Raw genomic sequence first — 27,702 nt, 5'->3', positions numbered from 1 at the left:
ACTATGATACAATTATTTATTTTTTACAAGAAACTGAAGATAAACTAAGAACAATCTCTTATATATTTACATTTCGAAATAAAATAAATATCTTATCACACACACTTACATGAAGACAATTATTATAATAAAATCGATTAAATAAAATCATAATTATAAAGAACTATAACTTTAATGAGAATGTACCTACTATTTTTATCTAAGAGCTCTTTCACCACGATTCGGAAAAAGTATGTAAAAATGTGTATTTATTTAATGTTGAATTTCAGTCTTCAAAACAAAATTTTAATGTTTTTACTTTATCCCTAAAACTAATTTTCTTTAATAAATACTTTCCGTTTAACGGGCCTTTTTTCCGGCAATTGTCGCTCTAAATCGTACAGATGTTCTCGGTGGCTCATAGCGCTGGCGTAAGACTGAAACAGAAAATAACAAGTTCACTATTGTGTATTGCAACACGCGAATAACATAAGTAAAAGCCATATCCTTAACAATATTTGGTTGTAGTATTTGGAAGTATGTTATAGTTTATGATATTTCACTGCAAAACATTTTATTTTTCAAAATTGTAGTTTGAAGTTTCAATTTTGTATATTTCGATAATGACTTTATTGGTCTTTGTCAAACGCCGTCCGTTGGCCCATTTTTTTAATTTTGGAAAAGAGAAATAATCACACAGGACTAAATCTATCGAATAAAGTGGACCGTCGACCAATTAACATTTCAATTCAAATATGCTTGTCTTGGCTTTCTTCAATGGACCCTATTCTTCACTGGTTTGGTTGTTTATTCGCCCAATGATTGCACAAATGGAAATTGTATGACTTCTATGGTCACTGTCTGTTGAATATTTATAATTGTTATTTCCTTAAATATTTGTTTTTTATTGATGAATATGAAGCCTAGAGATTTTCCTAAGGCTGTTTTTGCCAATTTTGATCAATTTTTGGACTAAAATCGCCAAACAAGATTCTAAATTTTGCGGATGCATCAGATACTCGAACAACATTCGAATTTTCAACTTTTAAAAGCGTACAAAGGCTGGTCGGAGAACGAAAAAAGCTTTCGGTCTCTGGCGGCTCAGAAATCCCTGACTATGGTAGCAGTCAATCCAAACAATGAGCAGAGGATGCTCGTTACAAATCGATATATACTTTAACATTATTATACTATAAGGTAAGGTGACAGACACCATTCTCGAATCACGTACGAACCGGATCTTTCGAGTTAGCATAAAAATCCGAATCATTCTGAACTATGATCACATTGTTAAGGATTGGAAATTACTTATGACTTCATTTGTTATGCACTAAAATGTTACATAAATAAAGAGACAGTAAACATAGATACTCACATTCGGTTTTAAATGCACAAGCGATTAATTTACCAACAAATCTCCAAATAAGTTTTTATACAATATGAAATTTATATGGGTCTGTTAAAAGAAGCGGGACCGTCGAATATTTCGCGAAATGAACATCCGATTGAAAAACTGAAACGAGAAACCAAAAATCTATCAAATGACACTAAACACAACTCCCCAGGCACACCCCCTAGAGCGGCGTGGGAGGTAACTTGGAAATATTAAATATTCTTTTTTTTTTGCAGATTTGGATTCCTTATACAAAACCAGGAATTTGGCGTTTAGGTCAAACAAACTGTTTTCAAAAATTTTTTAAAAACTTACTCATCTTCCTTTATCGTCACTGGATGATAGGTGGCGAAGACTATTGATGTGCTTCACTAATTTGTTTATAACAACGCAAAATATGACTACATGTAAACATAGAGATATTTATGCAAAATCAAGTAACTTTTATTCGAGACATTTGTTGAACTGTTGATAGATGGCGTTATACCCTAGGAAAATTATGGAAACAGTCTAATATCTCGAGAAACACACTTCCAAATGTCTTTTTCTTCTTCTTCCTTCTTGTATGTAGGCTTTAAAGCCTGTTTCTTCTTCAATATTAGCCTCCTAAATTGTTAAAATTATCGCACCATCCTTTTCCTGGTCTGCCAATACTTCTTCGTCCATTTGATGGGATTCTTCTTCAACATCTCCGTAACTAGTTATATCTATTCCCAGATATCTAAACATTGCTTTCTGCTTTATTATTTTCCCATCATTTTCGATTTTACATCGTAGTGGGTATTTAGATGTTGTCTTACATTTGGTTTTTTCTGCTGATATTATCATATTGTATTTCTTGGCTGTTGTATTGAAGATATATGTTAATCTTTGGAGCTCGTCTTCTGTCTCGGCGATTAATGCGACGTCGTCTGCATAACATAATATTTGAATTTCTTTGTTCCCCATTCTGTAGCCATGACCTTTACGTACTGCTTGTATTATTTCGTCCATTATTATATTAAAGAGAAGTGGGAAACGAGTCACCCTGTCTGACTCCGCTTTGTATATACTGTGTTAGTTTTCCATTTATCTTTGCCTGTATTCGATTATGGAAGTAGATGTTTTTGATGGTTTGTATAATATTGATTGGTATGTTTCTTTTATACAGTAGGTATAAGACGTCTTCGACTTGGATGCGATCGAAAACCTTTGTCAGGTCTATGAAACATAGATATGCTGGTTTATTGTACTCGATGGCCTTTTCTGTGATTTGTCTTAGTACAAATACGGCGTCTACGCAGGAATTTCCGGATCTGAATCCTTGTTCATCTGATAGTTGTTCGTATCTTAATTCAGGTACGTGATTATTATTTTCCTTTCCTTTAAACAGTTCCGTCAGGTATCTTTCCCATTCGTTTGCTTGTTGGCAAACGAATGGGAATATATGTTGTTGTATTCCTTCCAAATGGAAAAGTGAATATGTATTTAAAATATTTTTCAAAAATCTATCGAATGATACCAAACGTTACCTCCAGTCTATCTCCTGGGCCGGGGGGGGGGGGGGGGCAACTTTTAAATCCTTAATATGAATCCCCATTTTTTATCACAGGTTCTGATTCTACAAAACATTCTTAAAAAACTAAATGTATAAAAATTAGTTTGTTGACTTCTGATCTGTATATGTTTTTCTGTGAATCTATCGTGAATAAAAAAAAAAAAAAATTCACATAAAACTTGTTTACAGTTTCACGTAAAATCATAATTTCCAATAAAAAAGGTTTTACAATTTAAGATTGTAAAGTTGTCCAAAGCTCCATCCCCCCAGGGTGGTAGTGGGGAGTCGTATTTGAGGTCATTCGATAGATGCTTAAAACTCACTTGTTTTTTATTTTTTCATCTGGAAGTGAATTTCTCCAGATATTAGATCGTTTCTATAATTTTCCTAGGGTATCACGATAAACAGTTTTTTCCAATTATAGCGCTATCAATCAACAATTCGAAATCCGAAATAAAAGTTGCTTATTTTTTATGAGGAATCCAAATTTGCAATAAAACATGGGGATTCCCATTTAAGATTCCAAAGATGCTCCCCTCCCCGCTCTAGGGGGTATGGCTGGGGGACGTAGCTGGGGGTCGTGTTGTTGTCACTCGATAGATTATTGAATAATTGTTTTTCAGTTTTTGGATCCGACGTTAATTTCGTGAAATATTTGACCGTCCCGCTCCTTTTCACACCCTGTATGTGTGTTACGGTCTTCTAACATCTTCCAGTAGGAATCAATGAATGAGCGTTCCATGAGCCATGAAATCTATCTCTCATCGTACTATTCATTCATCGGTAGATTCGATTCACTTGGAATTTGGGTTTTATACTGTTGCATTCGAACAATTTCTGGCTAGAGTGCGGTTCCAACTGTAGTACTCACAACGAAGTATCAATTAGTCCAAAATCTTTCTGAAACTATTAATAAGATGCCACAATCTTATGTTTTTATTAATTCTTCTTCTATTCTATACATCCTTGCAGATGTGTAATGCACTCAAAAAATTCCTGTCTCGTAGTTGCTGATTGCCACTACTTTTCTTTCCTTTCGGTTTTCTGTGATCCATTAGCTTCTCAATAATGTGTGATATATGACCAAAGCAGGTTAAAATCTTGTAGTTACATTATATACAGACTACTTATTATGTGTATAATTAAAAATGAAGCACAATAGCAAATTGAGAATTTGGCGTTTAGGTCAAACAAACTCTTTTCAAATAGTTTTTAAAATCTACTTGCTCATCTTCTTTCATCGCCACTGGATGATAGGTCGCAAAGAATATTGATGTGTTTTCACTAATTTGTTTAAAACAATGCAAAATATGAGTACATGTATACATAGAGATATTTAGGTTAACCTAATCAAACATGTTTAATGGTAAGGTACGAGCAGTCATATTTACAGTCTCTTTATTATAAGAACATGCGATTTATACTTTTTTCCAACAAGTGATGCAGGTCTTTTTAAAATCATGAAGGTTCTCAGTTCATTTCTAAAAAAGTTATTAACATTTATAAAAAACCGAAATATCTGACTTATTATGCAATTTTCTAAGCAACAAATAAGGATAGAAACATTTGAAAAATGCCATTTTGATGATTTTTATACAATTTATAAGTTTTTTACTCCCAAATCTGTTTAAAATCTGTCACTTTTTGTTGATAGACAAAAACGCGAAAATTGACCGTTTTTTGGCCTGAATTTGTTAATAACTAATTAAGTCTAAAAAATCGACTGTAGGAAACATATAGGTTCTTGTTATAGAGATCCATACTACTCAAAACAACTGTCGTTTGCCTAGCCGGACCAGTGTCACAAATAGGGTACTTTTTTGCTTATTTGCCTGGACTATTTGTTATTCTACTCATATTGAATCTCAAACAATTGTTAGATGATAGTTCAGTGCCTGTCAAAAAAAAACACTGTATTTTTGCGTATTTCCTTGTTCGACTAAAATGAATGTGTCGAAATGGGTCAAGTACTAATAACTCCACTAAATTACTGTTTTTCAATTTTACTCCGATACATGAGTGTAAAATAATATTTAAATCCATTACAATTCATTGTAGAATGAAAATTAATACAAAACAAAAACTTGTCCCAAAACAAAACTTAGAATAAAGTAGCCATGTAATTGCTATTTTCTAATCGATTCTATCAATTACTTAATTAGTTAACAAAGAACATTGTTTTAAGGAATTGATGTGTGGCAACAACGCATTATTCCCCTGACGAGTTGTAAAATTTTAAGCAACGACTTCCTACACAGTGCGAAGCGTTAAGATACATCCGGCTATCCGGCATTCAGTAATTATCAGACACTGACGAGGAGTGTGCAGTTCTTTGCATAAAATTATTTCGTCGCCAACTTTCCGTAGGTAAACCTTAAGAAAAACTCGAACACTTATATTCGAGTTTTAAATGCAATTCTTGTAGATTTTTAGCTGTGGTCGCTTGGAAATAAAACAATAATTAATTAACATTAACAGAACACAAATATTATTTATCGTTATAAAGTCCAGTCCACACAAATTTCTTTGGGTATTGTGTTTTCACAGCAATACTCAAATGTTTATTTTCCCTAGACCAATAGCGGACGACAGATGGATTATGACGTTTATGGATTCTTGATGAAGATTCATCGGAAAATAAAACGTTTTTTAAAAAGTTATTGTTCTCTTTCGAGTTCTTCATTAGTTTCACAAAATTCCATACGTTTAAAAAATGATCGTCTGGAAAAAGTTCTTGGGTGGTTTGCACTTTGTAGCAATTGTATCCATTTCGTTTTAAAATATTCCTTACAGTTCTCTCCTTTAGGTCAACTTCGGCCGCAATTTGTCTACTCGAACAAGGCGTTTCTTCAGCAGTTGAACAAACTTGCTTTTCGCGAGCTTCGCGTTCAACAGAGATTCGTTTCGATCGTGGTTGATCCGTTGGACGACATTTTATACAGGTATTTACGGAACTGAAATTTTCAAAGTTTTTAATAACTGATCGTACTGTTTTCTCTGTCGGAATTGGTCGATTTTCAAAAGCAGCAATAAATAACTATATTATTTCAACAATAGAATGGTTTCCATAATACCATTTCACCATTTGAATCTTTTCTTCCCAAAAATATACGCTTGGCGTGTTAATTATTTGTTTTTGACCTCTTACCACCACAGCTAAAAATCAAATAGATAAACCATGAACCTGCTGTACAGATAAGCACCGCCTATTCTTTTGAGGAGAAATCATGTACAGAAATATTAATTTTCATTCTACAATGAACTGTAGTGGATTTAAATTTTATGTTGCACTCATGTCTCTGACTAATATTTTAGAAGGAATGATGTAACAGAAATTTTGCAACACTGTTTAGATGTTAGAATCGCTACTCCAACATGCGTGGATTGTGTCTCACTCTTATCCAAACAATTAAGTGTTATCTTTGTTCCACATTCTGAATAACATATATGGTAGTTGAAAACTAGCCATATCTGTATATGAACCTCTCACGTTCTTCTTACCTGCACGACTTCTTGAAATAAAGTATTTTTATAGCAACCATTGAAACGTTTAATGGATATAATTTCTATTTAATCATAATCAATATTTGATTAATGTCGTATTTGATTGACTTTCTATAAGCTCGGGTATATAGCAAATTTTTCATTAGACCGTTTTAAAAAGCAGAGTGTCGATATGATTAAATTAAATAAAAATTTGATGATGAGAAATTGCGATAGATGGAAAAGAAGCTTGTTAGATGTGCACAAAAAATATTATGGATAATAATAATCGTGAAAGTACGAAATGAATAAAATGGAAGTCAAACGAAGACTATCAGTATTAACAATCATTAGAAAGTGTAGCTGCAATATTTTCAAGACGGGATTTTATAATGATCAATTTATTGTATCTGTAAGTTTTGATTCATTTTGATTTTGTTGTTATCGTTGTGCAAGTGTTTTTTCCAATCATCGAAGCACTTCTGATGTGTATTTTTGGTATAACCTTGAACTCTTGTAGCCACACGGTGTTTATATCTTCAATCGTGGTTTACCCTTTCATAGATTTTTTTTCATTTTTGACGCTATATACAAAAGAGTACATCAAAACGGATGAAAAGCAGGAAAGCTGTAGGGCCTGATAATATCGAAGCTGAATTTTTAAAACTCTTGGAGGAAGAAGGAATAAATTGGATCACGGCTGTCTTCAATAAAATATACAATACAGGAATCATCCCTGATAAATGGCTAGAATCAGAATTCATAGCGATACCTAAAAAACAGGGGGCTAAAAAGTGCGAAGAATATCGAACAATCAGCCTAATGAGCCACATGTTGAAACTGTTTCTTAGAGTCATCCATGGAAGAATTTATAAGAAGTGCGAGGAACAAATATCGGACAGACAGTTCGGCTTCATTAACGCAGTGGGTACCACTGTACCACCAGAGAGGTACTTTTCGGAGTACAGATACTGATTCAAAGATGCAGGGACGTTAACTGCGACGTATACGCGTGCTTGATCGACTATGAAAAGGCATTTGACAGAGTTTAACATCAAAAGATGATAAACATTTTAAAAGCAGCAGACCTGGATGACAAAGACCTCAGAATAATTTCAGAACTCTACTGGAATCAGACCGCATACATGAAAATTAACGGAGAAGAAACAGATCACATAAAAATACTACGTGGAGTTAGACAGGGATGTATCCTATCGCCGTTGATATTTAATATGTACTCAGAGAAAATTTTTAACGAGGCTTTTTACGGAATAGACGAAGGCATCCTTCTAAATGGTGAAAGAGTAAACAATGTTAGATATGCCGACGACACCACGGTGATTATCAGCAAGGAGAATATAAATGAGGCTCATCTATACATTAATGGGACGCAGATAGAGCGAGTAAAACAGTATTGCTACCTGTGAACTATTATAAACGAACAGTGGAGCAATGTACAGGAAATAAAGTGCCGCATAGGAAAGGCAAGAACGGTCTTTAACACAATGAGCGCCATCTTCAAAAGTCACAACATATCATTAGATACAAAAATGAGACACATTTGGGATGCTATGTTTTCTCTGTGTTGTTGTACGGGGCGGAGGCATGGACCCTTACAGACACCACTATTAAAAAACTTGAAGCATTTGAGATGTGGCTTTATAGAAGAATGCTGAGAATATCTTGGACAGCAAGGATCACGAACAAGGAAGTTCTAGAAAAAATGAAGAAGGAACCAGAGATTGTGTTTACGATCAAACGCATAAAATTGCAATATCTGGGACACGTTATGAGAAATCAGCACCGTTACTCCCTGCTGCAGTCTATATTGCAAGGTAAAGTCAAAGGTAAGCGGACCCGGTAGAAGGAGAATATCATGGCTGCGGAACTTAAGAACATGGTTTAAGAAAACCTCAACGGAGCTGTTTCGAGCCGCAGCGAGCAAGGTCATGATTGCCAATATGATTTCCAACATCCGAAACGGATAGGAACCAGAAGAAGAAGAAGAAGAAGAAGAAGACATCAAAATTAATGTTCAGAACTCTGCAAATCAATCTGTTTTATTTTTTTCTTGATATTTTATTGAGAAACACATATTTTACCTAACAGATTTATTTTTATCGGCTTCGGCATAAATTTTGTTACCATACGGTCTATTTTTATAAATCTAAATTTACCACGTGCATAACCTTCACTAAAAATCTTCTTCAATAGGTTAATAAACAACAAAAGTTATAACATACATACCGAACGTAGTTCCCAATAAACAATCGCCAATTAATACGCTTCATTTGACTTCCCTTAGCGGATGAAAAAGTCGTCGACAGAATGAAATGACACAAATGTTGCAAATAACAAATAAATATTTAGGCTAAAGAAGACAAAATCGGGGAAGTTTTTAAACTTGATCAAAATTAAAAACCAATCAAATTGCCAATTTAAAATAAAAATAATTTTGAAACTAAAACACGAACCGATTTTTGGAGACAATGATTTTTCCAGTGCTTCTCGTTGGATGAAAACCAGTTACTATTTGTAAATGATACTCTGTTATTAACAATAACAATCAGTGCCTCCAGAATTCTGATTCGGTTTAATTTGGTAACATAAATTGTACTGAATAATTTGTAAAATTGAAGACTACATTTTTACCGTTTCCTACTTAATTCGGTATTTGTAACTGATCAATTAAAAATATTTTATGCAAAACAATCTTTCCTTCCAGTTAACTATCCGTTCAAATTTAATTTTTCGCAAAGTGTTCAGATACAGTGCATCAGAGCTTCCTTGCATTAGCGATTTGTGGATGAATTCGAGTGGTATGTTTTGTTACCCCAATGAAACTGAAAACGGAAAATTTTATAAATCTGTCGAAATGCCAGCTATGATGTACAGATCTAAACTTTAGGTGGCGAAGTATATGGCGGAAATGAGAATGCTTAAATAGATGAGTGAAGTGTCAAACAATGATGAGAATCGGTATAATAGAAGAAGTCTAAGAGTGGCACTAATTGATGCCAAAATGATAAAGCATAGGGTAAAATGGTTTGGTCATGTTCAACGTACAGACGCTAATCACCCAATACAAAGAATTGCTGATCTGCAGGTGCCTGGAAGGACTAGGAGGAAGACCAAAGAAGACCTAAGGAGAGACGTTTACGCATGTCGATTAAGCGGGTTGATATTGGTATGATCAAAGATGAAAACTCATGGAGAAATGCAATAAGGGAAGCTGACTCAGCATAGGGGTAAATGCAAAGATATGATGAGAGTAGACAAGCAACGTTTGTACGACTATAGGTATCGGGTAATCAATGTGTTAGAGAGAAAAGTACCTTTTAGCTGTGACATTTGGCAGAACCTGACAATATGCGACATTTGACATAAAACAAAACATAAAATGTCACATAAATGTCGCAAATTATGTCACGTTTTATGTCAAATGTCATAAATATCGCATATCATGTCACGTTCTGTCAAATAGTAAATTAAGTTTGAATTAAAAATGGCTGCGGCCAACTAGCGGATAATAGTTGAACTACGACCGTCAGTAATGGAGATTCCTTATGCCAAATTAAAAATAGCGGACAATCCCATCTCTGTCACACACACACACTCCTCAAGATTCTGTAATGAACGTTCGATATAACTTCTGACTACACAGGTATATGGCGAATTCGTGTGACGTCAACATAAAGAACTTTCTAACCATGTACTGTATACAAATATATCGTTCTCACTATAACACTTGTGAGGTAACCACCTAAAAGGTACTTCTCTCTCTAACACATTGATTTCCCTATACCTATAGTCGTACAACCATTGCTTATCTACTGATGAGTCGTCGAAAGCATGCAAATGTTGTGTTTTCTGACCAATGTGTCCCAGAAACTGTCACTACAACACAAGTCGTCAACAAATGAGAACAAAAATATGATCATGGCAGATTGTAAAATCAAAAATTTGAGTTATGAGTGCCTGTAGATTAAAAACGAACACATGAATCAGATTAGGAGAATCTTTTGGTAATAATAAAAGACAACCGGAAGGATTTGATCCAAAATGACTCCATTTGCACATGCCGGAGACAGAAGACTGTGAAAAAAAGTGGCGAAGAATTCCAAGACCGATATGTACTAACTATGAAGCTATATTAGAATATTTCGAGTCTGATTTAAGGAAAAAACCATCTTCCCGTCCCGCAAAAAATGATCTTCCATCTATTGGATTACGAATTTATGGAGCATCCACTAAACTCGCCAGATTTAGCACCGTGTCACTGTTATCTGTTAATAATATTAAAAATTTGGTACTGAGATTCCAGTTTGTTAACGAATTATGAGGACGTAGTCACTATTTTGAGGTTTTTTTTCTTGCTCTGATGTACCGTAGTAAATATAGAAATAACTCAGCATCATTTATATGTATGGTCTTTAGTGTAACGCTAAAAATATAGTCTTCGCCTTTAGTCGTAACGTAAACAAAATCTACTGAACTTAAAAGAAAAAATTTAGAAAAAAATGAAGTTAAAATATTTACTTCTCAGATGTGAGGGTCATTCGTCTTCTTTGGCAGCAACGTTATGACAACTACTCACCATTTTCGATCGTATTCGCTTTGGGACATTTTGTTCTCTTAAACCAAACATACAATCTTGTGGAAGATAACTTTTCGATTCATCTTCAAATAATACCTGCGAAAAAAGATACAAATAAAACAATATACACAAGTGCAGGAAGTATTTAATATAACTGAAATTATTTTAATACGAAAGTTGATAATTCCTTTATAAATTAGTATCATTTCGTCAAATATTGGAAGTGTTGTAATCTGTACTGTACTCAATGCCAGGAGTATAATGCGATTCCAAATCTTCGATTAGCCAACGCCGGATCTATAGGGATGGAGCACGCGTGCTTATCTAATCAGCGGCATTAGGTTTCAAGTAATTGTACTCCTATATAAAAAATAAAATTTTTTTAATGAAGAAAAAACTTACCGTAAACGTGGTATTTTCAAATCTTCCCAAATAATCAGCATCGTACGATTTGCCGTCCACCCAACGGATCTGTAATCGTTCACCCAACTTCGGAGACGTCATTGTTTCGAATCCAACGACGTCGCTCAGCCTGATGTCTTTGGAAAAACTCTGGTCTATCGGAAAGAAGACACAAAGGCGCGTCTCCGTTTTGGCCTCTAGAACCTTGGCATTGTAGTATCTTCCGTTTCTGTGTCTTGCCCAGACTATTTCTCCGTCTTTGAAAGATTTCATCTACACAAATAATTGTTTATCAAATACTACAATGTCATATTTTATCGTTATTTGGTGTTATTGGTATTTTGCTGTTAATTGGTGAATACACAGTATTAAATAGCAACAACCTTTACGTACCTATCCATCCATTAAATAGCAACTTTAGTACAAATATTTGTCCTTCTAAGATTACCATGACTGATATTTTTAATGGCATAAATGAGCTGCCCAATAAGCTTACTGCTGGTCCAGATGGAGTGCTTAATTCTTTATTAAAAAAATATGTCTGTCCCTGTGTAATATCATTTGTTATATATTGTTTAATAGATTTCTGGAAACCTCTATGTTTCCTTCTTCATAAAAAGAAAGTTACGTTGTTCCTATATTTAAAAATGGTCAGAAAGACAATATTGAAAATTATTGTAGCATTTGTATGCAATCTGCAATCCCTAAGCTATTCGACTATCTTATAGCAAAGCAACTTTCTTGGTTATGTAAAGGCTTAATATCTCAATCACAACATGGTTTTCATAGCAAAAAATCCACTGCAACAAACTTTGTTTACTATCAATCTGATATATTATCTCATATGGAAGACCTTAAACAGGTAGATACAATATACACAGATTTTTCCAAAGCATTCGATCGTATAGATCACCAAATACTTTTCGACAAATTAATTAATGTAGGTTTTCATGTCAGGTTTGTTGAATGTATTAAAAACTCAACATCTGGGAGAAGTCAAAGAGTCAAGATAGGTTGTCATCTGTTTGTGACAGTATCTCAGTAACATCTGGAGTTCCTCAAGGGGCCACACTTCTCCACTTCTTTTTAATATCTTCGTTAACGACATCACTTTCTGTTTCCTAAATAGCAAATGTCTAATGTTGGCGCAGATGACTTGAAATTTTGAAAAGTAATAGATAGCTTAAAAGATCGAGCCTTGCTACAAGGCTACAAGATGACTTATTAGACCGACTAGAAAATTGGGGCAATCAGAACAAACTCCACTCTCATTATGATGATCAGCAAAATACTGGTGGATGACTACATGAATACAGCATAAAATATGGTACTAAATTAGAAAAAATTGCGAACTTAGTGACTCCAAAAATATATGGTAACCATTCACTATACCTGGTATATATCGTACAGGGTTCCAGGATTTGGAGTGGTATCTTGAAGAAATGGTCAACTTGGCTGCAGTATTACCAGTTTACAAAAAAAGGCTTCCAGGAAAAGAATTGGAAATTCTTAAGAAAGTATTATGAAAAATAGTATGTGTCATTTTTTTTTTATAAAAAATTGGTAAAAATAAATAGTTACCATGTTAGTTGCAATATTGTGAGTAAAATATATAGTGACGAAAAATGTTCTGCAGATCAAAGGATCTAGACGCTGTAACCTTTAAAATAGGATTTTTGAGTTAAAAGTGTCCCATAAAGAAAAGACTTATGACAAATTTAAGTTGAGAACCTATAATATGCCGCCTGATATTTGGTACAGTTGCTTAATAGAGAAAAATGTTTTTACTTGCGCCATCTATGAGATATTTACAGAATTTATATCTGCTTACATTCCGTATTTAACCGAGAGAATTTTCTGGAATTGTATAGTCGACTTTATATAAGTTCATAAAGTGCTAGAATCACTTCGGGACCCCTGAGCTCTTAAACGTAACCCCCCGGTGTAAATAATTCAAACTATACCTTTTAAATAGATTAATAAAACTTTACATTGGTATCTGAAAAAAGAGTATTCTATTAAATAATACAGAAACTACTCGTAAATTGTAGGAGAAATTCTAATAGAAAATACGTTGGATTTTCAGACTTTAAAAATGTCTTAAAGGTTTTGGAGCAAATTTATCACGACTTGCGCAATAAAAAATACATTTACTCTATGGCTTTGTTTTTTATTTTTAGGCGAGGCAATGAAGCAGCTACCAAAGGCAATGAACTAACAATTTTGTGAACAAAAATGATAATGTGGAAATGAAAATTGCATTATTGAATAAGGAAAATGCATTATTTCGAAGTGATGAAAAATTATAAATTTGTATTTCGCAATTAATTAATAAAAACGAGTTCAGTATTACTACCCGGAAGTTTTTGGGGTCACTGAACACGAATATTATGACGGTGATGGTCTCCCTGCACCTGGTGCCCAGAAAGGGCCTCGCCTCTTGGAGTTTTGTAAAAATTTGAGACAAAATTAGTGCAAACTTGTTATTCGGTTGAATTTCGGGTCGCTGATCACGAAAATCATAAGGTGATGTTTCCGATGCACAAACTTCAAGAAACCAGCCCTCTTCTGAGCACAAGGTGTCTCAGACACCATCGCCGACATTATATTAGTGTTCAGCGACTCCAAAAATCCATGAGTAATGAGTTTGCACTGATTTTTTATCTAATTTACATAAAACGCCAAGAGCAGAGGCCGTCCTAGGCACTAGGTGCCTCGCAGATCATCGCCGATATGATATTAGTGTTCAATGATCCCAAAAACCACCCAGTAATGAGTTTCCACTGATTTTGTATCGAATTTCCACAAAACTCTAGGAGACGAGGTCCATCCTGGGCATCAGGTGCCTCGCATATCTCGCAGACATGATATTAGTGTTCAGCGAACCCAAAAACCCCTGAGTAATGAATTTATACTGATTTTGTATCGAATTTCCACAGAACTCTAAGAGCAAAGGCCGTCCTAGACACCAGGTGCCTCGAATATCATCGCCGACATGATATTAGTGTTTAACGACCCTAAAAACCACCGAGTAACGAGTTTCCACTGATTTTGTATTGAATTTCCACAAAACTCTAGGAGACGAGGCCCAGGTGCACCAGGTGCCTCGGAGAACATCGCCGTGATGGTATTCATGTTCAGTGACTCCAAAAACCCCGGAGTTGTAATATTGAACTCATTTCCGTCAATGATTTCTGATTTACAAATTTATGATTTTTTATCACTTTGAAATGCATTTTGCTTGTTCAATAATGCAATTTGCATTTTTACATCATCATTTTTGTTCACAAAATTTACTGACGGTAATATACTGTCAAAAATTCAGTGGGTATTTATAGCTTTATTGCCTCGCTTACTTAGTTTTATATCGATATGTTATTACTCACCTCTCTGCTTGCATTAGTGCCTGCCACTCCCTTCAAATTTGCCTGTATACTGCACACTGAACTTGCACATTCGTCCATCGGAATAGAACTAGCATTGAACAGGGTCAATCCGGATTTTAAGTAATGCTGAATGTCCTCACTTAAATCACTAAAAATATCCTTAGCCTCCACGTAGCACTCGCGAGGAGTCAAAATCGCTTTTTGGTCGTCGAGATGTTCGCTCGGCTCTTCGTTGTTCAACTGTGTCTTCTTGGATGGAACCAATTTGAATTTTTTCTTGAGGCTACCGCACATATTCCTCACGATCCTAAATTGCGTCTGCTCGTTCTTCTTGGGTTTCCTCTTCTTTTTCACGCCGAACATTATCTTCGACAGGTACGTGCTCGGTTTACGTTTGGCCTGCCGCTTCCTCATCCCCGTTCGTTTGTTATTTTGGAACATTCGAACAATCTTTTTCAAGTTAGATCTCTTTTTTTTGAACGACTGCTTTGTTTGGTTCTTAAATTTTTGCATTGCACTATCTTTAGATTTAATAACGTTTTCTTTGACTTCTTCACTGTAGTCTATAAAAGTCGTAACGTCAGTAGCTGCAGTTTTTTTGTCGAGATCGGCCACTGCGTCACTTATATCATCTGGTTCGTTTTTATTGCCACTGGAATGACACAATATATTTCTTTTCTTAGTAATACAATCTGACTGGGGATCGGTTGAGCTTCCAAAGTTTTGCTCACTATTTTTTTCCTCTATTTCTGCAGTTACATTATTTAAGGATTCCCCGATTTTTTCTCCATTTTTTGGACATTCGGGACTACCTTCAACTGCAGAACAATCTTTGTCTTTATTGCTCTCCTTTGCTGATTTAATTTTATCTTTACTATCGTGTAAAAAAGAATTTAAATTGTTTATAGAATCTACAGAAGAAGAACTAACTCTATTCTTAACATATCCATCACCCACTTTTGTACTTTTATCTTCATCTGTAGCTCTACATTCCTCACTCAAAGACGTCTCGATAATATCAGTAAGAGGCGGAAGTGCCTCGACTATCACCTTACTATTACTAGCGACTGGTATCGGAGCATCCGTCATCGGATAAAACCGGTCTTCGTTATCATAAATAGTCTGCGTACAGCTATAGGTGGTATAGTAGTTGTGATTCATCCAAATGTTATTTGGTTTGTACTTTTTGGTAGGAATACTCTCTTTTTCTATTACTGGGGCTGCAGTCTTTTCTATACTCACAGAGTACATATCTAACAAACCCTTAACGGCTTCTTGTCGCCTGTCGATTTCGGTAAGGTTAACCTTAGTGGCAACGGCTGGCGATCCCAACTTTGGCATATCCTCGTATTCGGTGTATGGTTCCGGTCCTGGAACTGTCAACTCTGGCATCTTCATTAAAGTGGGTTCAGTAGGGATCTCCATGTTGTGCATGGGTTGCAGAACAACCTCAGAACCTGGAAGATCAAACAGAATTCGTAGGAACATTGTATAGAATTACACTTTTTGTTAAAATATTCCAGTTGTGTCAAAAACCTCATAATACGACGCATTCTTTCAGACAGCTCAACCAAACTATCAGGAAATTAACTCAATCAAACTATGAATTGTTACCACAACCATCCTATTGACCAGATTTAGATCTCTCAAACTTTTGACTGTTTTCGTATCTCGAAAAATCTGCGAGAAACGTTTTTGTACGAACCAAAAAGGTAATAACAGCCGTTTACAAACTGAGATTTAATAATAGTCATGGAAGCATATTTTGCCAAACTTCTGGATTTTCACTTCGGGGAGGTTATATTCAATAATAAAATTCAACCTTTTGGACCAGCTGAATAAAAAAATTTTTAAGAAATGACTTGCTTTATAGAAGAAACAATGATTTTTTATCAATACAACGCACCATTTCATACAGCTCGAAAAAAATAATGAGTTGTTATCACAGCCACCCTACTCGCCAGATTTGGTTCCCTCTGACTTCTGACTGTTCTCTAAGTCCGAAAAATAAGACAGAAACGATTTTATACGAACCAAGCGGTAATAACAGCCCTGAAAGTATTTTTTACAGTCTAGTTCATTCTAATTTCTTAGGATCATTCAATACTACAGAAAATTAATTTTAAACATGGTATGACATGACCCTTTGTAAGACATAAAACGTATTTCAAGTCATAGAATCGTGTTTTTCTTATAGAACTTAAAACTTATTGAACAACTATCAAGAGCAGAATATATCCTTACCTGAGATGTCTGACTGCAGTACCAAAGATTGACTGGTCGGCTCCACAGGTGCTACGGGAACAAAATTCGTCGACACCATCGTAGGTACTGCCGCATTTTGCGGCACTTGAGCGACTTGAATTAAAACGGGAGTAACTTCGGTATTGACGAGGCGATTTAAAAGAATATTTTTCACAGATGCCACCTCAGGAGTCACTGGAATTGTCTTCAACGGTTCGATATGATTAATTACGACTCGTCCAGAAGGTTCTGCTGACTGAGATCGACTTACGAGTATTTGTTGTATAGTCCCCAGCAGCTGAGACGTATGTGTCGTTACTTGAGGCGCGTGTGACGTTGCTTGAGGCGCGTGTGACGTTGCTTGAGGCGTATGTGACGTTAATGGAGGCGGGTGTGATGTTGACTGGTTGTTTTGGTCGTTTACCTGCCGAACTGGCACAAGTTGGTCCGTGGATTTTTTCTGTTGTGTTCCATTTAGGGAAACGCTAGTCCAGGAATTGTTCTGTTGAGTGTTCGTTATTGTACATTGAACAATCGGTCGTGGTGAAGGTTCTTGAACCCTCGTATTTGGTTGAATTGTCTCTTGTGAAAAATTTTGTTGTAGCGAAGCTAATAAAACTTGGTTACTATTAGTTACGGAAACTTGTTTGGTACTAGCAACTTGCTGTGCATCTACCATTAATGGTTTTGGTGCACTGACTAAAGGTTGCTGACTTTCAAGTGTAGAAACCTGCGCAGTTGAAATATTCTGGACTGTATTTGTATTTAGTTTGCTTGAAGCTGTCGCGGGTCCATTTTTCGGAATTATCCTAATGTCTTTTGGAAGTGACGATATTGTCTTTGAAATATTTGTAGGTAATGGTTTATCCTCCACCTTTGCGCTTTTATTAGAAGTATTTTTAGGTGCTCTGTTAATAATTTTCTTAGGTTTGTTCGGCTCTGGAACACTCTGCTTTTTCAAAAAATCTAAGAAAGCGACTTCAAACTTATTAGGGGCAAACGCAGGTTTGGCAGCAACTGGTTTGGGTTCTGGTGCTGTCACATAAGTCGCTACATTCTTTGGTATTGGTTTAGCAATTACAGGCTCCGGCTCTACAACAGTTATAACGCCTTTTGATGTTTTTATAGTTTCTATCTTTGTAGGTAGAACCATTGGCACCTGTTTAGGTTTCCTGTAAGTTTTCAGGAAGTCTTTCTTGAAGCTGGAAGTTGGAGGGCTGTTTGTGGGTTCATGAGTTTGTGAGGTCGAAGCTACTGGCTGTGGTGTTTGAATGGACTGTGCTGATGTTTGAATGGACTGTGGTGGTATTTGAATGGACTGTGGTGGTATTTGAATGGACTGTGGTGGAGTTTGAATAGACTGTGGTGGAGTTTGAATAGACTGTGGTGGAGTTTGAATAGACTGTGGTGGAGTTCGAATAGACTGTGGTGGAGTTTGAACAAACTGTGGTGGAGTTTGAATAGACTGTGATGGAGTTTGAATAGGAGTTTCTTTAAGAAGATTGTTTGCATGTTCTTCGGCTGCCTCACGAATAATATCCTCGATATTTTTACCAGTTTTTTGTCTATCTTCAGAATTACCTATTGCCTCTCCAAATGTCGATTCCTGCGTATCTGCTTTGTGCTCTTCAAATTTCACTAAGGGTTGTATAATAGATTCAGCAGAAATAGTAGTAGTTCCTGGCTGAACTTCATGTTTATCTGGAAATAAAGAATTCAACTCAACATTTTCATGTACGAAATAATAAAGAAGAATATGGCTTCATAATTTTTAAAAAACCAATGCTACAAAAGATAATCACTATAGAATTACACATTAAATACATTGCAAAAAATTAAGGCATAAAACTGGCTGATATTTAACACTGTTAATTACTAATTCCTAATTCCAAATTTGCAAATTGCTACTTACGTTTTTTATGTTTCTTGTGCTGATGATCCTTGTCTTTCCTTTCCTTATCTTTGTGCTTGTGTTTCTTCCTTTGATTCATCAGCAATTCAGTTTCTTGTTGTAGAAGAGTCTTTACTAACTCAGAAGTATCCATTTGATCCTTGATAGGTTTCACAATTTTGCCACAAACCTACGCAAACAAAAAAATATTTCAAATGCTTTTCTTTTGTACACTTAACGGACATCGATGGGAACAAAAAATATCAGAGCAAAATTCGGGGCCAAAAGATAGAAAGAAGTGAATCTAAATATCTGGTGTCGCAAAATAATACTTAAAGGACAAAACTTTTATGGTTAAGTTACAGTAAATATTGCAAAATGGCAGAACTCTACAGAAAAATATAAACACAATACCTTTTTATCCTTGCTGTCACAGGGAGCAAACAATCCCGTAAGTTCATTGCTTGTTATATCGTCGTCTTTCTTCACCGGCTGCCAGGAGGGATCTTCCAACTTCTTCCTACCGCGACGAACTTTCTTCTGGAACCGACGTCCCTTCTTAACGTTATAACCGGCATCGCATACTGATGCGTCTTCTGCTTCTAAACATTAATACAATTTGTATGTAGGTAGGCAAAAAATTCCAAATTAATTTTCAACATAAAACAAATAGAAAGCAGACATATTTTGAATAAAGGTGTGATAAGTGCTAAACTACTTCCATCTTTGAGGAATTTATCTTGACAATATATCCTCCACTGTCTAGAAATAAATGAAGATAGTAAGATACACTGTAATGGACTGATAAGGGTAATATATAAAGAACTTTCTGCGTAATAAAAATATTTTATTTCAAGATATGTGATCTTCAATGCAAATTATACAGATCCATCGAAAACATTTGTAATTAGAGTAGATTTTGGAATAAAAAACTAAAAACAATGTCAAACTCCATACTCTTTTTTCTAGAAATATTAAATGATATACATTTACAACAGTAGATGACAAAACCAATTAAAGGAGGAAAGCAACAACATTGAACATAAAACTGTAAAAATTATCTAAAATGGTAAAAAACTGACCTATTTCACCAGCTTTCAGCCAAATATCCTCCAGTACCTCCAGCTGCTGCTCGTCAGGTGGTAGTTCATCGGCTGCAAATCCCATGTTATCCTCCTCCATCAACTCCAATTGCAGGGCTGGCGGGAATTCAGCCATACTGAAACTTATTTTATTAAACCTCTTATAAGAGAGTGGCGATTTGCAATGGGGTGGTCTGTCCGCCAGAAGGCAGTATGGTTAAAAAAAAAAAGATAAAGAAATCAAAAAAATTGCATGCAAGTTATTGAAAATTATTAATTGGAGACCGCAGTTAGTAAATTATATATTTGCAAGATGCTTGAAAGATCAAATGCAGAGTAGTTCACAGAGGTACTGGTGTGACATAGCTGATAATTGAAATCGCGAATGCTGCTACCGTGGATACAATGACACTACAGTATTTTGTTTACAACAATAATGACATACAGTGAAAGATAACAGAAGGATCGGCATATAATTAAAAAATTATTGAAATAATAGGAATGTTAATTGATTCATGGATAATATCATGTTCAGGAGTTATCATGTCCACATGATTAAATGATTATTAATGATATAACAAGGTATTATTTGGTGTTAATTAATAAATTGGAATGGTTATTTTAGTATCAAACAAGTACAACAGATATAAGTAATGGCAATAGAAAAAGCTTAAAAGGGATTGTTTTAAAAATACTAACAACAAATCTCCAATTATATCAAGGTAGAATATTAATAAGATTATTGGAAAACATGAATACATGTATGACATGAATATACATATATCAAGCAAGCATGTAGTCAAGAAAGTGAATATTGAAGAATACATACGGATTAAAGGTGGACATCATTCTTCCGCCCTTCTTTGAGCTTCCTTTCTGATTCTCTAGGTAAGTCTGCGGCAACGAGGGATTATTCTTATTACACAGAATGTCCTGAGGAAGGGGCAGTGGAGCAGCAACTTTCTTATCGGGTTCCTCTGGATGAGGACCAATGTCTTCACCTTTTAGCCACATCTCATATCTATAAAAAAAAGGACAATATGCTAAGAAATAAACATCAATGAAACATTTGTAAATTAAAAAATATATCAGTTTGCAAGATTCAGTAAACAAATGAAATGTAATGTAATAAAATGTAAAAATGACAAAGGAAAATGTTTTTCTTAAATATTTCATTTTTCTAGTGTCTTAACGCTATCTGGCAGGGATCAATGAATGAGCTATCACTGAGACATGAGCCCTTCTCTCCCACTGTACTAATTGTAACTTTTAATTCAATGTCCCAAATATGCTAACTACCAACTGTAACTTAATTTCAAAACACATCTTGTAACAGAAGACTAGTAATATTTTTCCTCTTGAAAAGCAGTTTATATGAATAAAATATCTCAGAAAAGAACAATATATTATAATTATAATTGTTGTTATTAATTTTTCTAGATAGTAAAAGGTTGTTAAAATAATTAAAACAAATATAAATACCTGTGTGGCTGAAATCGTTTAACAAACGTATCCATAGAAATTTTGACCATATCCTTACTGCAAGTACACTGTGAAGCACGCTTTCCATATTCTATCCAACGTTCTTGTGCAAAATTGGTAGATTCGGCGCAATTGAAACCATGGTTAAATCCTGCATGATAACCATAGGGAAAAGTTATCATGATCTCACCAGCCTCTTGAGTTATCTAAAACAAAATATTAAACATATTTAATTAATATACAAATGTGTATGGATGATCTTGCATTCGACACAGCAAATGAAGAATGGAAAACAGAATTTATAAACATTTAGTTTCGGTCTGCAATTCTTATTCAATGTCTGCCCTGGTACAGCATTATCTTTAAATAGATCTTAACATAGGCTAAAAATGCCAAAACTATATTATATACACAGAATAAAAGTATCATCGACATCCTGGAAACTATACAATCCAAAGGCTGAAATGATATGGCCATGTTAAAAGGATGAATGATCAAGATAAAGGAGTCTACTGAATTTGGTGTAAATAGGTCTTTTTCTCATATTCTTGTTCATTTTATTGTAGGGAAAGTCCTAGAATATTGAAACTTGGCACATAGCTTGCTCTTGGTAAAGAAACAACCCTATTAAATTTAAAGTCAATGACAAATCATATTTTCTTTTCTTTTTCTTAAAAAAAAAAACAAGAACCCTATTGAATTTGGAGTCATTAAGTATTTTTCTTTTTTCTTATATTCCTATGCATATTATTTTTCTTGAAAAAAAAGTTCAATAGTCTTGAAACTTGGTAGTAATCTTTACTTTTCTTTTTTTATTATTTATTTTCTGTATAAAAATCTGATAATCAGTGATCTTTATTGAAAAAAAAGACCTAAAGTTTTTGAAACTTAATACATAGGTTCCTATTAGTATAAAGAAAGGACATTTGCAGTTAACTGAAAGTAAACAGTGCAAAAATGTGCTCTAGAGCTCTGAGAAACTACTATCACGACAGTTGTGCTAGGAAATTCAGCACAATAAAAGGAAATGCGGTCATGTGCAAAAAGTGAGGTTTCGTAAGCAAAAATTGAAATTTTATCATTGAAACCAAATGAAATCATCCTGTTTCAAAAATCTTTTTCGAAGATTGAATAATCTATAGCTTTCTTAGTAGTAAATTTGAGTCTTTCATGTTGGAAAACCAAAGTTCACTACAAGAAATGCGACATATGAAGAAAGAAAATATCCAATTAAAAATCAGTAAAAATTCGTAAGGACTCAAATATGATAAGTTATATTAAAGACAAAAGTAATGTTTAAAACAAATACATAAATGGACAACTAACTTTTTTAAACAGAAGCTTATTCAACACTGCTTATAAATTAAGAAAGGAAAAACATTGAAATAATGTTATTCTTAATGAATGTAAACTACAAATTCAATTTAGGTCAGATAAAGTTCAATGTAGTAATAGTAGAGTTTGGTATACTTTACTTAAATGCTCAATCAATAAGAAATAACATTTGAGAACTGGAAGGATTGGTAGTTAAGTTGAATATGCCAGATGCAATTGTAGTGGCTGAATATTGGTTGAGAGCTGGTGAAGAACAATGTGGAGGTGAAGAGATATTTATTAAAGACTGTTTTGATTATTCTGAAGTATATATATACAACACAAAATGTTCAATACTTTTCTTACAGATTGATAAGCATTTGATAGTGGGAGAAGTGTATAGTCCTCATGATTTCCACCTCCATCACAATGATCTTTTGGGGCAGTGGATATGTCCTTAAGCATGTTTATGAACAAAACAGTACTAATCTGGACATTTGGCGACTTTAATATAGAGCTGATCCAAGACAGTTTACCACAAAAATTAATAAGTCAAACGATCACTTCCAACATTTTTACAATATTGAATAAAACTGTTTCTACAAGAACTATGTGCCACTTAGCTACTTGTATTCATCCTCTTACACTATTACAGAACTATTAAATATGTTTTTCAACTGCCACACCTTCACCCAACAGAAGATTTGTACTATCCAAGAAGAATACTCAATATTGAATAAATGTATACTAAGCAAGTTTGTGTATTAATTTATAAATGTAAGCTTTCTCACATACTTACAAATATTACCCTAACACTGAAGATGTTTCATACTAGGCAAAGGCATACTTTTTGTACAGAAGGAATGCAAACTTTTGGTGCACAAAGAAGTATATATTCAAATGGCTTGATTTTGTATAAGCTGCCCAGTAATATGAAAAGGAAAGCCTACTAAGAATAATTAAATTTTAACTAAAACAATTACTTTTTGATTTGAATTAATGGAAAAACCTTTCTGTATTAACATAGATTACTTAATCAAACTTTGAAACTAAAAATATGAGATGTACACTTAGTAAAACCATTGTTAATGTAGTACTCTAAAACCGACATAGCTATTTAACATAGTTTATTAATTTGTATTTAAATTAAACTTGTATATTGTAAAATTATTAAACTGGAAAGTAGTAATTAACCTTATGAAATTTAGATCAACATATAAATAAAGATAGAATACAGTTTTTAGAATTAATTTAGTATAAAATAAATACTTATAATAAAGTATAACTTCTTTAATAAAAATATTGAAATAATACACAATCACCACTCAGAACCTTATTTAAACTTTTATATGTGAAGTGGCTATTGATAACAAACATTTGTAGTAAAACAAGACCTAACCAAACCTTTATTTTTATTATAAATTATTGATAATACAAATATATTTTCATTTACCTTGTTATACGGAATTGAATACTGCTTTAAAATTTGGGGAGAGATCAATGTCATTTTGTGCCGCAAAAAAGCCTGACAGGTCTTGTAGGAACTTGGGAAAAATCCATTTGCAAGTCTTTCTAATCTTCTGCCATGTTCTGGTGGAATTGAATACCTACAAAATTAAATAATCATTTAGATGTCAAGTTGTAGATTAATTTACTTAGTTAATCATAAATCTTTTGATACTAACATATTACTATTTAGATGAGAGCTATACAATACACACTTAACAGAAATAGTCAATAATATAGGGAAAACCAAACCAAGAATGACTCAGGAACTTGGGAAGAAGGAACTGTTAGCTTGAACAGCAGTTGAGAAGTTATATCTTCAACCTAGAGTCTACAATTGATGTATACTGCACTTACTATAACATAAATCTTTTAAATACATAAATTTACTAAAGTTAAACATGAAATTGACAGAAAGGAGTGCTTGTATAATTGACTAACAAAGGGAAGGGAGAGAAAGAGACAAAAACTGGTATTAAACATAAAATTTACAGGAAAGGAGCCACTGGATCATATAAAGCCAAGAGAAAAGACATGTTAACTTCAGTATAAGGCATAAGTGGGTATTTGCATACCAAGGGACAAAAAATGTGCATTAAGCATAAAATTTGTAGTCACTTAAACAAAAAAGGCGTAGAAATACCAACGCTAGCAAGAGATAGATAGAAATTTGTAGATCGAGAAAAATGATACAAAACAATAAAATTGTACAATAGAGATCACAAATCTCACAAGAACAAAACAAAGACTTTGTCACATGACCTCTATATGCTATACCAACATGGATCCAAGTTATTTAAAGGAAAAGGGGGATACACAGACAAATCTTAAAGCACTCTTTAAAAATCTTCCCTACTTTATAAGTTACATGCCCCAATATATTTTATAACATGTATTATTTAGCTTTATTGGATCAACAATCATTTAGCAATTTATATTTTGTACAATAAACCCAAATATACTTATTTACCAAGTCTTTGGTGCTCCAAAATGTAGATAGTTTATCGAGTAGAGATCCATATCTTCAGTATGCCAGGCAAATGTAGTTTTCCACATACCAAAATACAAGTAAGCAGTGTTAACACCTTCAATAGAGATGCCATAATCTTCATTAACATAATCCAGTATTGTGCCCAATCTGTTTATATTCCACTCCTAAAATACAGAACAATTTAGGGAATATGAAAATATACTAATGAATACATTTTTCTAACTATTTATAAAACATTGACAATATACTAAAATAAAATAAATCAATAATTGATTGAGAAAACATGCCACAATGAAACTTACATTAACATTATCATCTGTCAGACTTCCAGAAACATCAGCACCATAGATAGGAGCAACATAAGTAATATTTTTCCAATATTTTCTTTCCAAATCCTCATAATCAAAATGTCTCGGAGTAGCATAACGTTCTGAATTAGCTAGTTCTTGGTACTGCTTTACAGTCATTGATTTCTTTTGAATATTAATTTGTTGATACAGTCCTTGTTTACCAGTAACTACTTGACAAATTGGGGCAGGAATAGTTACATTTAGATCATCAACATTGTATCCAGACTTGCGGGGCACCCATTCTGAAGGAGGAATAACCTAAAATGGGGCGAGAATATTAAATAAGAACCATTTCTCCAAAATGACAACAATCAGTACAACAATGTGATAAATAAAAAGCAATTCATCAAAATTGTCTGAGACCTAGTAGGTTTATGTATATTTAAAATTGAATAAAAACATGTCCATTCAAGTTATGTTCTAATAAAATAATATAATTAAACAATTCTAAAAATTATATATTTATCTATGCCCAACACACCCAACAAAGGAAAATCAAACGATAAACTAACTGTTTGTTTAATTTTTTTACCAGAACACTATTTTCCTATGAATTAGGTAACAATGAATTTTAACATTACATTTTCTGCAAGGGGTCAAAAATATATATATAAAAAAATTCTACATACTTTTGCCAATCCAGCCTTGTGAGCCATTTTTGATTCCATGTGCTGAATATATTTAGAAAAGTCCTTAAATTCCTCCCAGGTAGGACGGAAAACCATAATGCTGAAAAGGTGAAAGTGACAGTCTAATTGTAATAAAATATATGTAATTATAACTTACTTTGGAATTCTTGGAAAATTTGGTTCAGCCATTTTATTATTATATCGATTTTTACTTACAACGAATCAATGGTATATCAAAATACAATGATTTACATTCTAATAATATATTTCATAATATTGTTCGTCAATTTTTTCGGGCGGCCATGATTGACACACTAAAAATCACGTATATGGAAACTAATCATTTCCGTTGATGATATATAATTTTCAATATGAAATAGTCGTACGATAGTTGAGGATTAACTTCACTATGCACAAGAAAATTAATTCACTGTTTTTTTTAATAATCTTACATAGTTCAACAATAAAAACAACTACCGAACACCTCCTACAACGTTTACTGATGCATCTAAGCGCATGCGTACTGTTTGTACAAACAAACGTGTTTGCATATACAGTCACAATTATCGGACGTATCGGACTTCTTTATTAGCTTTAACAGGGTGTGCGTTTATCTCTGTTCAAGATTGGTATAATCCAGTCAAATGAACAAACGTAACGGGATATCAACCAATGAGATGCATAGTAGTCAACACAAGTAACTGGGCAGAAACAAACTGCAGGGACGACTTAGGCTGTTTTTTGTGACTACATCAATAATAAAGCTATGTCAAAAATTTTATAAATCAATGTGGTTTAAAACTTGATGGATTTATTGTGCAGTGTTAGCTATGAAGTTCAAATATTACTTGTTTACATAAACACAGCTCTCACGAACGGTAAACTTTTTCAATATTCACACGTCGGAAATATTTTTGTGTATACACCAGTGAAATAGTATATTTGTTATTGTTTAGTAATCGGCGTTAAATAAACATTCATTAAAAATCATATTTAATTCATAAGTTTCTATCAAACACGGTTACATTAGAGATTAGCGAAATCAGAGGTATTGTGATGAATATTTTTAATATTTTGTAAAACCGTACCTGGAATTATTTGACAAGCTAAAGAAAGATAGAGATATATAATTCATGAGATTGAAAAGAAACCGAAAACATGTGCTAATTGCTATGATATTAGTGATAGGTATAACTATTTTTGCTACTGCCATAGAAGATTAAATTCTAGGATCACAATTATTAGGATTATTCCACGGGTGCGTCCACGGTGATTTACAAGTTAATATAACACGATACAACTATCAATTCGTCTTACTACATTTTAAGTTTAGACAGGATTTTAATGAAAATTTCTAAATCTTTCTGAGTAGGCATCCACTGTAGATTGTCTTTTCAGATGAAATGTTAGGATCTGGCTTTTCTCTCTAAAGCTTC

General features: G+C 33.8%; 1 protein-coding gene across 4 annotated transcripts; it reads right to left on the bottom strand.

The window, feature by feature from the left end:
- On the bottom strand, positions 1-26,792 carry LOC140436369 (uncharacterized). Of its 4 annotated transcripts, none has more exons than XM_072525116.1 (15): positions 26,424-26,792; positions 26,267-26,366; positions 25,590-25,895; positions 25,267-25,451; positions 24,244-24,397; positions 21,477-21,682; positions 20,824-21,015; positions 19,995-20,137; positions 19,327-19,514; positions 18,934-19,102; positions 17,022-18,722; positions 14,778-16,234; positions 11,392-11,664; positions 10,932-11,085; positions 1-416 (listed from the first exon to the last, which is right to left on the bottom strand). In XM_072525116.1, the coding sequence occupies exons 1-14, from the start codon at positions 26,453-26,455 to the stop codon at positions 10,948-10,950; spliced, it is 5,244 nt and encodes a 1,747-aa protein (XP_072381217.1). In that variant the 5' UTR covers positions 26,456-26,792; the 3' UTR covers positions 1-416; positions 10,932-10,947. The 4 variants fall into 4 exon arrangements, with proteins under 4 accessions (XP_072381217.1, XP_072381214.1, XP_072381216.1 ...); XM_072525113.1 differs by having other exon boundaries at positions 10,990-11,085; XM_072525115.1 differs by having other exon boundaries at positions 10,990-11,085; positions 19,327-19,508.
- Between the last annotated feature and the right edge of the window lie 910 nt (positions 26,793-27,702).

Source organism: Diabrotica undecimpunctata, chromosome 3 (genome assembly GCF_040954645.1).
Source record: "Diabrotica undecimpunctata isolate CICGRU chromosome 3, icDiaUnde3, whole genome shotgun sequence".
In the NCBI taxonomy this organism is placed as follows: Eukaryota; Metazoa; Arthropoda; class Insecta; order Coleoptera; family Chrysomelidae; genus Diabrotica; species Diabrotica undecimpunctata.
This window is presented reverse-complemented; position numbering and strand designations above follow the sequence as displayed.

What these genes read in the sequence shown, in the direction of transcription:
- LOC140436369 (XM_072525113.1), bottom strand. Translation starts at nt 26,455, where the DNA reads ATGGCTGAACCAAATTTTCCAAGAATTCCAAA. An exon ending in GCACAAGAAACATAAAAAAC is followed by an intron (nt 18,723 to 18,933) that starts GTAAGTAGCAAT and finishes CTTTATTTCCAG; the next exon opens with ATAAACATGAAGTTCAGCCA. An exon ending in AGCGAATACGATCGAAAATG is followed by an intron (nt 417 to 10,989) that starts GTGAGTAGTTGT and finishes TTTCTGTTTCAG; the next exon opens with TCTTACGCCAGCGCTATGAG.